Genomic DNA, 15131 nt, shown 5'->3' with positions numbered 1-15131 from the left:
ATTGAAAATTCACCATTGGATATGTACACTCAAATCATTTTCAAGTAAATTATATTTTAAGACTATGTTTGGTTTTTGGAAAGTATTAAAAAAAAAATGTTAATGGTTTTCTCATTTTAGGTTTCATCATAAATTTTTCTAAAGAAAATTAAATATAATTAAAAATTAGTTATAAATTTATATATTTTAAAATTATTTAATAATAAAAGAAACTAAATGAAATAAATTATGAAAAAACATATAAAAATTATTTATTGATTTTGAATCTATTCTTTATTTTTCTTTATTTTTCTTTCATTTTTTTTCTTTTTTTTTTTCCTCAATTTTTTGAGGAACCAATGCCTTAAGAAAACATTGAAGAATTATATGGATGGGTTAAATAAAATAAATCAATTTGAAGTACCCTATAAAAATAATTTATTGATTTTAATTTATATTATTTTACTTTTCATTTTTATTTTATTTCCCTCACATTTTCTTTCAAACTTTCCAAAAACAAATATAATCTAAAAAAATAATTTTAACAAATTCTATTTAGAATTTGCAATGCTTTTTAAATACTATAAAGCATGGTCGAGGGAAAGAAAATAGATACGAAAAGTCAAAGAAAAAAACAAGTGAAGAAAAATTAAAAAATTTAAAATTTAAAATCAATAAAGTATGGTATATATTATTTCAAACTCATTTAATTTATTTTATTTTTTTATATAAAGATTAAATAATTTTAAAACTATATAAATTTCTAATTTATTTTAATCATATTTAATTTTCTTTCGTATTTTTTTTTTATATTAAAAAAATCATTTTTTTTAGTATTTTTTTTCTTCCTTACTATTTTTGGGAACACCTTGACTAATGTTTACTTCTTAAAGGTACTAAAAAAAAAAATTGTAAAAAATGATTTTTTTCATATTTAGTTGTTATATAAAAAATATAAAAGAATCAAATATAATTAAAATTATTTAGAAATTTATGTAATTTTAAATTATTTAATCTTTATATATATAAAATTATTTATTTTAATAAATAAGGAAAAATGAAAAACCCTTCCTAATTAAAATTCTTTACCAATTCCGAATAATCCTGAAATTAATAATTATTGGGCTTGGCTTGGCTCGTAATGGCAAGTAAATCCTTTTTATTGTAGCTAAACGAGACCATACTCCATCGGTGCACCTCTCGTGAGATGGGCCACCGGTGGGCCCAGAAATTTCTGGTGCCCGCTAAAATGCCACGTAAGTACATATGTAAACCAATCGAAAGATTACACGTAGTGCATCGTAACGTATTTCTGTGTACCGTGGAGCACCAGAAATTTATAGGCACCAATGGAGAGCGTATCATTTCTGCGCCTCTAAACCGCCAATGATTGGGGCATCTTCTGTGCAGTGTGCGTTACAACAAAAAAGGATAGAAAATCTAATCTCTCTCACTTCACTTATTCGCATTAGGCAATTTTCCAGGGAAACAAACACTGGCTTCTAAGCTTCAAGCTTGCGCTTGAAGCAATCAATTCGAAGAAGAAACTCTGAAATGTATATGATATTCAAGCTTTTGCTTCTTCAGACTGAGAAATCTGAGGAAGGCGAGTGGGATAAGGAGAGATAGCGAAGCACGGAGATTTTTTTTCCGGAGAGTTGAAGTTTTTGAAGATTTTGATCTTTAGGCGTCATTCGCGGAAACCGTAAAATTCGAAATCAAAATTTAAAGACAAATATATTTGTGTATTTGAAACCGTTATATATACATCTACATTGTTTTTGTTGATTCGGGGCCAGGTTTTGAGCAATGGCTGCTACGGTGGAAGCGAAGGCGGTGTCTGGGATCGAGATTGAGATGCAATCAACTTCGAGCGCTAAGCATCGGGAAGTGGAATTTGCGAAATGCGATTGCTGTGGATTGACTGAGGAGTGCACGATTGAGTACATAGAACGCGTTCGCGAGAGGTACCAAGGGCGTTGGATTTGTGGACTTTGCGCGGAGGCGATCAAAGATGAGATTGTGAGATCGAAGAGGCTGATCAGCGCCGAAGAAGCGCTCAATCGGCACATGAACTTCTTCAAACGGTTTAGATCTTCAAATCCGCCTAATCATACTGAGAGCTTGATCTCTGCTGTGAAACAGCTGCTCTTGCGAACTCTGGACTCCCCGAGATCGCTGAGGAAAGGAGGATCCATCTGTGTTTCGTCATCATCGGAAAGCTGTTTATCGTCTCTGGATGGTTCGACAATGGAGCCATTATCGGATTGTTGAGATTCGGAAAATCCAATAATTGGAGTAGAAGGTAGCACAAACTAATATCTCTTCATTCCTCAATTATCTATCTTTAGTGATTATTAGCCTGGTTTAATGCTAATTGCTCTCTCATGGACATTGACTGACTGAATGAAAGGTAAGGAACATCTTCCTGTCTGTGACTTCAATCCAAATATTTTCTGCCACTTCTACTTAATTTTCTTCTCGTTTATGGTTATGTGTTTGTATGTGGCCTAAGCTCTATCACATGCACATTAGTGTTTGCTTGTTCTTTTACTTTCTGCCTTAACATATTTTTTTGGAATACTTCAAATTATTGCAAAAATTTGTTCGAAAGTATCTTAAGAACTGACCATTAATTGTGTTTCAGAACATAATCTCTTATTATATATCTTCTTTGAAAATGTAAATATGAAAAGATCCGTAGCAAGTGATTAGTTGTGTTTCAGAACATAACCTCTTGTTTAACTTATTTGGAAATGTTAATATGGATAATTTTGTGGCAAGTGGCAGTGGCAGTGGCTAATACTTCAAATTATTGCATAAATTTGTTCAAAGTTCTCTTAAGAATTGGCCATTGATTGTGTTTCGGAAAATAATATCTAATTCTTTAGAAATGTAAATGTGGCAATGTTTGGATGGTTTTGTAGCAAGTGTTAGTATTGAATTCTTTATTAGATGCTTCAAACTACAAAATAACAGTAAGCCCCAAAAGAAAAAAGAAACAAAAATCTTGTGCTATATTCTGAGGATTCCAATCAAAGGCCTTTTCAGCCGCTGCTTCCTCTTGTTCTTTCGATCAGGCATAGATGCTGAAAAGTTAGGTTAAAAGACTTATACTTAAAAGAAAAGGCAAATTGCTTGTTGTTATCTGAGCATTTGATTTAGGAGTATTAGATAAATCTGAAAGAGAAACTGCAGACGAGTGCCTCTTCTGCTTTGTACCAAGCTTCTGAAAGAGACCCAGTATGTTTTAGAAAATATCTTGTCGCATAGTGGCCCAGCCTCTAATTGTTGGACCCCGTTTGGGTAGGATGCTGACTTGTACCTAGCAGTGGTTGGCTAAAGATAAGGGTTTGATTCACCCTCATCCACCTGAAAACACATTTATATATTCACATGTTTTTAGCATGTCAGAAAAAGGAAACACAGTATATATTCTTCCCAAGTGGTAATATCTGCTTTACATGAAAGGAAACCACTTGTAAAAGTTGAAAATGCAACTGAATCTATCCAAATGATCCAAGAATTTATCAAATTGTATAGGGGAAATGATTGTATGTGATTGATCTGGTTGGTTGGTTGTCTGGCTGAAAGGGAATATAATTAGAGGGAATTATGAATGTCTTCATGCCGGTCATTCTTTATTAGCATTAAAATAGTAGTTAAAACCACCCCATCTCCCGAAGCTCCAGGTCCCCATCTTTTGTTATGAGTTCAATCATTCATGATATGGTCCCATGCTAGTTCTAGTCTCTCTCTTCAAGTGTTAGGAGTTTGTTAACTTGGTTAAGATTTGATTTCTTTCAACTTAAAAGATTTTGGGAATAAGAAGTTGAATTTCATTTCTTGTATGCAATAATATTTTTCACTTTTTTTTTTTGATTTCTTTAAATGTTTTTTTTTATTATTATTAGAGAATTTTATATTATTTTAGAGGTCAGATGCTTAATGTTTTACCCCAGAAGAGTTTTTAAGAAAGATTTTAGGATTCAAAACTACTTTTTATAGAGCTTAAATATGGCTTAATGTGAGAGCTATACCCATCATAGAATTTTTCTGTGTTATTATGTCATATACAAGTTTGAATTTAGAGGACTCGAGAATGAGTAGAAATTAAGAATTGCAAGTTGCAAAAGAAAAATGATCATCACATGCTTTTTTCCTGGTGGTTTCAATTTGTCGCCTCTTTGATAAACTTCTATAAAGAAAATAATGACATTAATGCTGCAGGATCGTTTTCATCTTCGGTTCAAGATATAAGCTTCGATTCTAAGATGAAATTAGTCATTGGAATCAGCTAACATATCAGAGCCAATAATTTCTATGCCAGCCTGCGACTATGGGATTCAGATAAGGCGGCCTTCAGTATTAATCGTTTGTCTTTCTGTCAACCCTTTCTATATAACAGTATGTCGTCATCTGCAATCGAACGACTTACTTTCAAACATTCTTCCATTGGTTTGCGTCATGGCTGATGAGAAAGGGAAGCCAATCTGGTTGAGGCTTCTCCCAGTATAAACTTGAAAAGAACGTAGCCAATCGAACATCCTTGACTTGCTTTAAGTCATGGACCATTCAGGACTACCTTGTCAGAGGATTGAAAACTACAATAACTTTTTTTTTTAAAAAAAAAAAAAAAAACGAGCTTCTTTGAGATAATTCTTCAGCCTTTGAAAATTGTTATAGAAACCATTTTTTTTTTTGTAATATTTTTAGAACATTTTTTTAGAGCACAAAAGAATTTTATAACTCATAAGAAAAGATTGATAAATTTTTAATAAAGAACCGTTATATATATTTAAATGGTATTTTCATAAAATAAAATAAAAATTGTAACTTGTAAGTAACAATTAAAAACATGGTTTGTATTCTCGTATATTTTCCCAATGATAAGTTGAGAAATATTTTTTTGGATATTGAATTCTCAAATAAAATCTTATAAGCATAGAAAACTGTTTTTTGATATTTAAATTCCAAAATAAAAATCTATTCTCCGTAACAACTGGAGCTCCATTTTTATGAAGTGTTGGAATTCTTAAAAATTGTTATTTTAATAATTGTTTTTAAAAATATTTCCAAAAACAGCCTTAACATGTTTTATTTATTTATTTATTTTTTATCAATGAATGAATGGAGTATAACATAATTTTAAATTAAATATAAATTTGATTTTGCATTATTATTTTTTCAAACGTAAATAAATTCAGATGAAAAATATAGAGATCAAGTTCATAGAGTTTTATATAAAGATTCTTAAAATTTGCCTTCTAACGATTGAGTTAGAGGGTGTTTTTTTTTTAGCTTCTTGTTAAAATTAATTTACTTTCAGATTTTAGGTTTTTTATTTTTTTTATTTTTTCATAACTTATTATAAATTTTTTATTGAATATTAAAAATCAAAATATTTGGTTTTTTATTAAATAAAAAAGTATTTGTATTGGTTTTTCTTACTTTTTAATGTTTAATATAAAAAAAACAAACAATCTCGTACTTAAACATTATTAAATATTAAAGTTTTATTTAAAATTAAATAAATGAAAAAAAACAAACACCGCCTCATACTTAAACAAAAAAAAATGCTTAAAAATTTTTTAAATAAAAAAGAGACTTTCCTATTTCAAAACACAAATAAGTTATATTAAAAGGTATGAGCAGGGGTGATAAAATTTGATATAATTTGTCAACATGACTCAAAACCAACATGTTTTTTACTGGGTTAAATATTGTATAACTCATTTAATGAATAAATAATTTTCTAGTTAACTTGTAAATTAAACCATCCTACATATTAATATAATTATAATTTTAAATTGTTTAACCCGACTCATTTTAAATTTATTTTTAAATGAATAGATCAATTAAATTATAAACATATTTAATTAAGATATTAATTATATAAACTTATATAAGACCTAACTCAATTTAATTATTAAAGATGATGTATCATCTATTTAATAATTTAATAATATTTAAGTTTATATTTTTTTTACAGGATAATCATTTTTTATAAGGTTTTTATTGACTTGTGTGATAAAATACTTAAACTTTGACGTAGCAAAAGTACACGACCCATCGACAAAGATCATCACCCTTAAATATAAAATTCACGACTAAGAAGATTTCAAAGTTGTATTAAAAAATTCTTATAAACTATATTTAAACATTTAATATCACATTTCGCAATACAAAATCTCTTTCAGCAGAGATTATAAGCACCATTTTTAACATTGAAGAAGTTTGACTAAATAGGGATTAAATAACCATCGTTTGCTGCTTCTGGTCTTATAGAACATTATTATACAATCAATTTATAGAAGAATAATTTTTAAAAACTAACAAAATTTTCCTTTTTTACATCCTTTATAACATCTTATAGTCATATAGGGCTCCTAAACCAAAGTTGCTGTGGACTACTATCCAAACGGAGAATGTTGGCGGGCTTGGCATGAATTCCAGAAGAATTTGGAAAAGGTAGCCGAGGTCCTTCCTTATTTGTCTTCATGTTTCATTACATGTAGTACAATTTTGACCTTGTACTGCATCTCCCACATTGAAAAATGCACCTCCATGTTTCAACATTTACATAATTGCCATTGTCCCTATACACTCGAAATTCAAGTCCTAACGTTCTAAATCAGACAAATCAGTATCATTATAGGTAAATACATTATATCAATATATCATCATTGATTTCAAATTTAACTGATTAAGACGTTTATAACTATTTTCAGTAATTGCTTACAACACTTTATTAAAAATTTATCAAATATATTTTCTAAATTTAAAAAATTATTTTTTATTCTGATAAAAAAAAGATAATTATTTTCAGGAATAATATTCAAGGACTAAATAATTATTTTTATTATGTGAGTCATCCTATCTAAATAAATTATATTAATTGTTGGGTCCAAATTTTATCTTACCATTTAAAAAGGCTTTTAGTCTAATCAACCCAATGGCAATTTCGTAAAAAGAATATATCCTGAGGGGGACTGCACAAATAAATACAAATTCTCGCACGCACGTACCAGTACTACACACGCGAGCTTCCGTCGGGAGGATATTATTATCAGCGTCCCCAAAGACGCCATTACAGAGCTCAGAAGATCAAGCTTTTTTCATCTCTCTAAAACTCAGCGAAGATGATGCACATGACCTTCTACTGGAGCACGAGCGTGACTCTCCTGATCGACTCGTGGAAGACCGAGTCGTGGGCGAGTTACGGTTTGACTCTACTCGCCTGCCTCATCGCCTCCGCCTTCTACCAGTACTTGGAAGATAGGCGCATCCGGCTCAAGCTCATCGCCGCCTCCGTCGGCTCTTCGCCAGCGTCGGCGTCTCCGATCGAGGAGCCTCTGCTTCAGTCAAAGATCGGGCGGTGGAGTGCGACGAAGTTCGCCGGGGCGGCGCTGTTCGGGATCAATTCGGCGATCGGGTACCTGATCATGCTGGCGGTGATGTCGTTCAACGGCGGAGTGTTTCTGGCGGTGGTCCTGGGGCTCGCGATCGGGTATTTACTGTTCAGAAGCGGAGACGGCGATGTTGCTGTCGTTGATAATGCTTGCGCCTGCGCGTAATCGATGGAGATTCCTCTCTCTCTCTCTGCTTGTAAATCTCTGGCTTGTTCCGCAGTTATTTGTTACAGGTTATTGTTGTTTTTCTGTTTTTGGGATTGGGCGTTTTCTAGATTCTTCTGTTTGTTTTTGAAATTTTTCTCAGCAAACATTCTGTTTGGAAAGAATAAGTCATGTTGAAAACGAGAAAACCTCAAAAAATGTTCCTAGAATAGTGGCCGTTTCTGAAAAACCAGAAAAGGAAAAAAAAGAAAGAAAAAGAACCTTCAGTCTGATAAAATTTCCAGGATTTAATTTCTTCACAAACAAACGGACATCACTAAATGCCATCACAAATGAAAGGATGCGGCAAGAGTGATTGTTAGAAAATAATGCCGAATGGTTCTAATGGTGGGGAGGCCCTAATTCATTTTCCTCACCAATTTCATTTTGGAAGCTATACAATATCTAGACCTACTCACCAACAATAATCATTTCATTTAAAGCTATATCAGATAGTTATTACTCACAAAATATTCATAAAATCAAGATTGAAATACCAAAAAAGAAAAAGAAAAAAAAAAGCGTACACACTGCCTCATTGTGACTGCAGCCAGGGTTTATCCGCTTGCTCTCGAGTATGGACAAATGCTGTTAGAGATTCTAACCGTGACTGCTCTCATCATTCATCAACTCATATATTTAGAGGAAACCTTTCGGATCACAGCTCAAGATCGTGGCTTTTTGATCTTTGATCTTTACAATGCAAGTAAAAACACAACGGATTGGAGAAATGAATGGTACATTGGCATGATTGGTGAAAGGCTATGAATTCAAAATGGTTGGGATGAAAGTACCAGGAGCTGTTTCTGAGATTGCTTCTTCGTTCCATCCCTCTGCGCTCTCAGATTTGATGTGGAAAAGGTTTAAAACTTTTGCAGGGAATTGAATGATTGAAGAATTTGCTACTGAGGATCTTGGATTTTCAATGAGACTAGTTCGCTTTCCTGCTGCTGGCCTCTGGACTTCGATGAGCAAGGGAACCATCTCCGAAGCTTCTCAGGCCAAAACCTAATGAATACATATACCCAGCCAATTCCTTTAAAATGGATCTATTAGCGAGATATCAATAACAGAAAGGAGAGCCCATAAAAAACGAAATTTGTCAGCTCTAACAAAAAAAACAAGATAATAAACACCCAAAAGATTCCAACAATGATAATCTGAAGACTAAGACCTTTTCCAAATGTTTCAGCAGGCATTGGTTTTGGATATTGGAAATGAGGGTACTATTTCTTTTGATGATTTTGGGTTTCCTAGCATTCAAAGGTTGTGAAAGTTCTCTACATCCTGCATTCAAGATGTTTTTCTCAAGGGAATACGACTATAGCATAATAGTACCCATCAGGTAACTGAAGCCCGGTTAGTGCAGCAGTACAAACCGCTTGCTGGACCCAGAATAGGGGATCACTGAAATTAATAAACTGTACCAATTAGAACCAACTGGATGCCAAGGATAGGCAGTGCTCATATTATATCTAACAGATTAGATGGTTAAGATACTGAATAGACTGGACAAGGTAGTCTTGAGGTAAGGGGGTGTTTTTGTTTTTCCTTTTTCTTTTCTGAATAGAAGGTGCTGCTAGATTTCGCAGAAGGAACCTTAAAATTCTCAGCATAGAGCAATATTAAACCTTTGTTACTTACAGATCCAATCTTTCATAAATTGCCCGTCGCACTGAGGAGTTGAGGCCATATGCTATTGAGTTGAATAATCCCTAAAATACGCAAACAACAGCAGCTGAGTTATTTCCCGATAAAAGTAACAAATTAAAAAAACATTTCATCATATTGGTTCAGTTGGGGTAGAAGAGAAATGCCCATAACCCTATAATTAGAAAATATGAACTTTTTCAATATGCAACACTGATTACTATCTTTGACAAAAATTTATGGCAGACAACCATAGAATCCAAGCTAGCCAGTTGCTCTTCCCAGTTTTTTCTTTGTTATCTTTTTTCGTTGGTTCTTTTGTCCCTTTAGTATAATTTTTCCTTAATGTTAGTTCTAGATCATATCTTCCTTTTTATTTTCCTATGTATTTCAATAAATTTCCTTTATGATTTGAGAAAAATATTATTACTATTTTTTTATTATTATTAAAAGTTCATACTTGATAAGAACCAGCCAGAGTGGACATAGTTAATGAAGGATATAGCTTGAGAGCTGAACAGGAAGAAGGGTTGACATAGCTATCCACAAGCAGCGTGAATATTCATGCTTTGTTGAGTTGATTGTGTCAAGAAGGTTGTTAAATAAGTAATACAAATAAAATAAAGGCTAAAAAGGGCAGAGACTTTTTTATGCATGTTGTCATGTTGCTCAGGTTCAAATGGTGTGATTTACCAAAAGCACAATGTGACTAGAGACATAAACTAAAGTTGACCACAACATGTGTAATTACTAAAACTAGAGGACCCAACTCTGAACAACCTGTGATCTTATACTCAAATATCGAATCAGAAGGTACAGATAACTAGCATTCTATCAAGTATCTGCCACAAAACCTACTGCAACTCCATACCCGCCCCTTGGCTGTCTGTTGTGTATTCAAAAGCAGAAAGTAGTTATAATGATTTTTCCTTACCCCTACCAATCTCAATCTTGAAATGTAATCAAAATACCACAAAAAGGTACTCTCCGCACATATAGATTGTTCCAAGTACCAGAGATGCCACAAAGCAAAGCATTTCATCAGTTAAAGAAAAGAGAGAACTCATTTATGGTTGCCAGGACTTACCATAAGTGCAGCCATCCCCACATCAAGAACTGAGAGCCAAAAGATTTTATGTCCTGGTTCAATAAAATCATGGACACGGTTGATGGTGCCAAAAGCCCATGATCCTATTAAAATTAGCGGGTAGTAACCCCACCGATTTAAAGCCTGTCAAGGAAGGAATATTGCAAAGAAATAAACATCAACAAGAACTTTTGAGGAAAGCTTTAGTCTTTACAATTAACAAGTTTCTTCTTAATGTAAATTTCAATGTTCAAGCTATCAATACATAGAAGACAATGGAAGAACGGTAGATGACAAGATATCTCAATGTAAAACAAGATATTCAAGCCTCTACTTGGTACAAGTGCCACACCAAGCATGTGAGGGGAACAAAAGCCAGGGAACAGAGAACTGAAGGTTCAAACTCTAAAATAAGACCCTATACCAAGAAAAATAGAAAACAAATGATGACTATCTTCTTCAAATAGGTAGGGAAAAAGGTGTTGATGGTTTATACTAATTGTGTCCAAACATTAAAAGTGAAGCAGTTTTAACAATAAATTATGGTTGGTCGGTTGCACTAATAGCCACAAGCATTCATTCAAACAAACTCTATTTGCTCTTTGAATCTTTTATATCCCTTGAATATTTTATATCTTACTAAACTTGATGAAACCAATAACAGCACAGTATACCTTCATGTTATCTGCCCTTGCATCCAATTGGTATCCCCGCTCTGACATGCCTACAGCCATCTGAATTTGCCAAGAAATAACATAAGTATGACATTCCAATGAACGGATTATTTCCTACTCCACAAACAAGTGACACTATATTTGCCAAGAAAAAGAAAAGACAGAATGGATAAATGAAGACATACACGGGTTGCATTGTTCAGCATGCGTATCACTTGAAAGTATGTAAAACCATTGAAAAGAATAGCACCCCAAAGGGGAACATAAAATGTTATAAAGTGAACCACCTGCAGAAATAAAATAGGGGAAAAATGTAAAATTTCAACACACAATCAGTGTAATCTTTCATTTAAAAAAATCCAGCACCCCTGCAAGCAAAATCCCCTCTGTACTTGCCTTTCCTGTTTGACCTCTTTGCTCCCAACACCACACACCCAAATGGCCATGGTCATTACCAATAGATCGTATCACAGTCATAACTAGTGAAGTTCCTGCAAGAAGGAACTAAACATTCAAATCCATGTATGGGAAAGAACTGCAAGATATTACTCATAAATACCACACTACATGGAGAGGCAACAGTTATAAGACATTAAGCAGAGGATTCAATCAATGCAATTAATGACACGGATTTTGTAGAACAAAAGTTTTCTGAGATGCCTTTACTTTTTTTTTATTTTTATAACAAGTAAAACGTCACAAACCATAGAATCTCAAACAAATGCATACCCCAAACATACAAGTGAAACATGGACTCCAAATCTTCAACATCAGTTTTGTGTCTAACAACAGTGCGGTGAAGAGTGAAAGCAATAGTAGTAGTCCACAAGAAAGACGCCACACAGAAGAAATGGGTGGTGTAGCCCTGAGCATAGCAAAAAAATCCCTGGGATGGATCTCTGCATAACAACCCAAAACTCTCAATCTAAACTAACAACAAGATTTCAATGATCCAATGCAAAATTCATAAGAAAATAACTTCATCTGATTCTGGGAACCATACCCAATAATGCTGAAGAAACTACAGAGCATGTCCTGCACTCAGAAAATGCACTACATGAGCCAATAATTCAACCACACAAAACATTGACAAGAAATATCAATGAAGAAACATGAGAGAAACATAAAGGTACAGCAGAGAATTGATTTGTTTTGGAGGTTTCATGTTCCATTCTTTTTCTTTCCAAATTTATTGAAGCTAATTTAGGTGAATCGATAAATTATTTTAAATTATTAAAGAAACATAATTCTTCATATGGCACTTAAGGAAAATTGATAAAAGCCAAACAAGATAGGGATCAATCCGCTCAAAAAACTAGAGTGATTAGCCCTTTTGACTCAAACTACTGGGTTTTAGGGTTTATAATTTAAAATTCTTAACTGAATTTTAATTATTTTAGCTTTTGATGTAATTTTCTTGCTTCTGAAACCAAAATAAAACAACTTTCGCTTCCGGAAGTAAGAAAAGCATTTCCAAAATGCAAACTAAATGACACCATTTCAACAAACCACGCAACAATCTACAAAGAAAACTCGAAACTAGAGCCCTATCACCACCTCCAGGTTACAATTCAAATGAATCACCATAAAATTCAATTTCTAGATGTTCAAAAGAAGGAACTGAAGAACAACGAATGAACTCAACAAACCGCCAAAAATGCGATGCAATTTCCACAAGATCTCAATTGAGAAGAAACAGTTGAGTGAAATTGGAGTGAGCAGAGAAATTTACAGAGAGAGCGAGGTAGAAGACGAGCTTGAAGGAGAACTTTCGAAGCTCCTTGAAGAGAAGGTAGCAGAGGACGATGAAGCCTGAACCGACAAACGAAAGACTCGATGCTCCGCCATTCACCGCCTGCAGAATCTGCCGATCGTGTGCCGCCAGATTCCCCGTCGCCATCGTCATCGTCATCACTGAGAAGACGCTAGTAGAGATGCAGAGAAGGGAAGGGAAGGGAAGAGAGAAGATCCAATGAAGAAGAAGAAATGAGAAGAAAACGTGGGGAAATTCTTTTTTTTTTTAAATAAATATTTAATTAAAATAAGTATGGCAAAGTAGATCAACCAGTCGCTTTGGCCGAGTGGTTAAGGCGTGTGCCTGCTAAGTACATGGGGTTTCCCCGCGAGAGTTCGAATCTCTCAGGCGACGATTACAAATTTTAATTTTTTTAAATTGTTCTTAATTAGATTGAAATAATAAAATTAGTGATTAATGTACCTCCTTTGCCAAACAACACGTGTGTAGGCTAAAGTGGGCCTGGCAAGCAGGCTCTGCCATTGAATGCTACCATGAGAAGATGAGTGCGGCACAACTCATCTTCCTTTGCCAACCTAATCGAGACGTCACTTTTAGGACTTTGGTGTTCGAATGATTTGATCAAGAAATTCACTTAGACGTGTCCAACCCATTCAACTTTTGTGAACAGGAGAGATGGAGAAGCCATCCCCCACAAGTCTTGGAACAATTTACCTACTCATTAGCTGAGGCTTTGATTTTCGTGAGGATCTTGCTCCTCCTTCGTACATGAGAACTTCTTCTAGTTGATAACGTGGTTGATTTATTGCAATGCTTCAATCTAACCCCTATAAGGGACTTTTTGACAAGAGTACGATAATTTAAAAAAATTATTCTTAAAGAGACGATTTTTTTAGAAATCCAAAAAAAAAAAAAATTTAAAAAGAAAATCGTCTCTTCATTAAAAAAAATTAATATTATAAAAAATTAAAAATACAAACTAATTTTTAAAAAAAATTCAAAGGGAAATCGTCTCTTCAAGAGACGATTTCCCATTAAAAAAATTAATATTATAAAAAATTGAAAATACAAACTAATTTAAAAAAAAATTTAAATCAAGAGACGATTTCCCATTAAAAAATTAATATTATGAAAAAAAAATTTAAAAATTAATATTATAAAAAATTGGAAATCCAAACTAATTTTTTAAAAAAAATTTAAAGGGAAATCAAATCCGATTAAAAAAAAAGAAATCGTTCCCATTAAAAAAATTTAATATTACAAAAAATTGGAAATCCAAACTAATTTAAAAAAATATATATTCAAAGGTAAATTTCCCATAAAATAATTAAAAAAAAAATCTCAAAGGGAAATCGTCTCTTCAAAAGACGATTTCCCATTCTCCAATTTACTACACTCACCAATTCCAATTGAAATTTGAAATTTGAAATTTGAAATTCAAACTTTAATCACTTATCCTATACACTACACTCTTACCTATTCATGTACTGTACACTACACTCTTACCTATTCCATACATATTCATATGTTGTCATATCATCCATTTAATACTCCAATTTACTGCACTCCACCAATTCCAACTTCTCATACACTATAAATTACATTTTTCCTTCTCATTTTCACGTTCAAACTTTTTCTTTCTAATTTTCACCTTCAAACTTCTTCACTCACGTTTTGTCCATCTTCCTCGCTTGAAAATTTTTCACTTTTCATCTTTGTTAGAATTTGAGCATATCTTATCTCCTCTTTTTTCTTCAACACTCACGTCGTTCCTTATAAGGTAATATTTTTGCTTTATTTGTATTTGAAGTTATTTTATGATGTATAATTTTTATTATTATATCAATTTTTAAATTTATTTGGATAATGTAATATTTGTTTGAATAATATTTATTGGAAATTATTATTTTAAATAGATTAAATCATTAAAAAAAATAATAAAAGATATATTAAATCATGCATTACACAATAAATATGAAATAAAGGCAAAATATTAACTACAAATAAAATAATCGTCTCTTGAATTGGACTATTTTAACTATTTCCCTTTGGGATTTATTTATTTATTTATTTATGGGAAATTTGCCTTTGAATTTTTTTTTTAAATTAGTTTGGATTTCTAATTTTTTATAATATTAATTTTTTTTAATTTGGGATTTAAAAAAAAAATTATTTTTTATAATATTAATTTTTTTTAATGAGAACGATTTTTTTTTTTTTAATCAGAAATCGTCTCTTCAAATTGTCTCTTCAAGAGATGATTTCCCTTTTAAACTTTTTTTTTTAAATGGGAAAATCGTCTCTTGAAGAGACGATTTCCCTTTGAATATATATTTTTTTTTAATGGAAAATCGTCTCTTGAAAAGACG

General features: G+C 32.5%; 3 protein-coding genes and 1 non-coding gene across 5 annotated transcripts; 3 read left to right on the top strand and 1 right to left on the bottom strand.

The window, feature by feature from the left end:
- Nucleotides 1-1364: 1364 nt before the first annotated feature.
- LOC100257698 (uncharacterized) lies at nt 1365-2452 on the top strand. The gene is made up of 2 exons (XM_002280174.4): nt 1365-1684; nt 1779-2452. The coding sequence occupies exon 2, from the start codon at nt 1789-1791 to the stop codon at nt 2251-2253; it is 465 nt and encodes a 154-aa protein (XP_002280210.1). The 5' UTR covers nt 1365-1684; nt 1779-1788; the 3' UTR covers nt 2254-2452.
- A 4513-nt stretch (nt 2453-6965) lies between these two features.
- CTR8 (copper transporter) lies at nt 6966-7744 on the top strand. The gene has a single exon (NM_001281053.2). The coding sequence runs from the start codon at nt 7122-7124 to the stop codon at nt 7554-7556; it is 435 nt and encodes a 144-aa protein (NP_001267982.1). The 5' UTR covers nt 6966-7121; the 3' UTR covers nt 7557-7744.
- A 263-nt stretch (nt 7745-8007) lies between these two features.
- LOC100250714 (G-protein coupled receptor 1) lies at nt 8008-13076 on the bottom strand. 2 transcript variants are annotated; one of them, XR_785546.3, is made up of 10 exons: nt 12739-13076; nt 12010-12041; nt 11736-11905; nt 11403-11497; nt 11192-11293; nt 11007-11066; nt 10333-10476; nt 9240-9310; nt 8390-8603; nt 8008-8288 (listed from the first exon to the last, which is right to left on the bottom strand). XR_785546.3 is itself a non-coding variant. In XM_002281921.4 (9 exons), exons 1-9 carry the CDS (start codon nt 12916-12918, stop codon nt 8498-8500), a joined length of 960 nt encoding a protein of 319 aa, XP_002281957.1. In that variant the 5' UTR covers nt 12919-13076; the 3' UTR covers nt 8008-8497. The 2 variants fall into 2 exon arrangements, 1 of the variants encoding a protein (XP_002281957.1); XM_002281921.4 differs by having other exon boundaries at nt 8008-8603.
- Nucleotides 13074-13155, top strand: TRNAS-GCU (transfer RNA serine (anticodon GCU)). The gene has a single exon. It is a non-coding gene; the product is annotated as a tRNA-Ser (tRNA).
- The last annotated feature ends 1976 nt before the right edge of the window (nt 13156-15131 follow it).

Source organism: Vitis vinifera, chromosome 4 (genome assembly GCF_030704535.1).
Source record: "Vitis vinifera cultivar Pinot Noir 40024 chromosome 4, ASM3070453v1".
In the NCBI taxonomy this organism is placed as follows: Eukaryota; Viridiplantae; Streptophyta; class Magnoliopsida; order Vitales; family Vitaceae; genus Vitis; species Vitis vinifera.
The sequence above is the reverse complement of the archived record's forward strand: the minus strand, read 5'-3'. Positions and strand labels throughout refer to the sequence as shown.

What these genes read in the sequence shown, in the direction of transcription:
- LOC100257698 (XM_002280174.4), top strand. Translation starts at nt 1,789, where the DNA reads ATGGCTGCTACGGTGGAAGCGAAGGCGGTGTCTGGGATCGAGATTGAG.
- CTR8 (NM_001281053.2), top strand. Translation starts at nt 7,122, where the DNA reads ATGATGCACATGACCTTCTACTGGAGCACGAGCGTGACTCTCCTGATC.
- LOC100250714 (XM_002281921.4), bottom strand. Translation starts at nt 12,918, where the DNA reads ATGACGATGACGATGGCGACGGGGAATCTGGCGGCACACGATCGGCAG. An exon ending in AGTTTCTTCAGCATTATTGG is followed by an intron (nt 11,906 to 12,009) that starts GTATGGTTCCCA and finishes GTTGTTATGCAG; the next exon opens with AGATCCATCCCAGGGATTTT. An exon ending in CAAGGGCAGATAACATGAAG is followed by an intron (nt 10,477 to 11,006) that starts GTATACTGTGCT and finishes CTTCCTTGACAG; the next exon opens with GCTTTAAATCGGTGGGGTTA.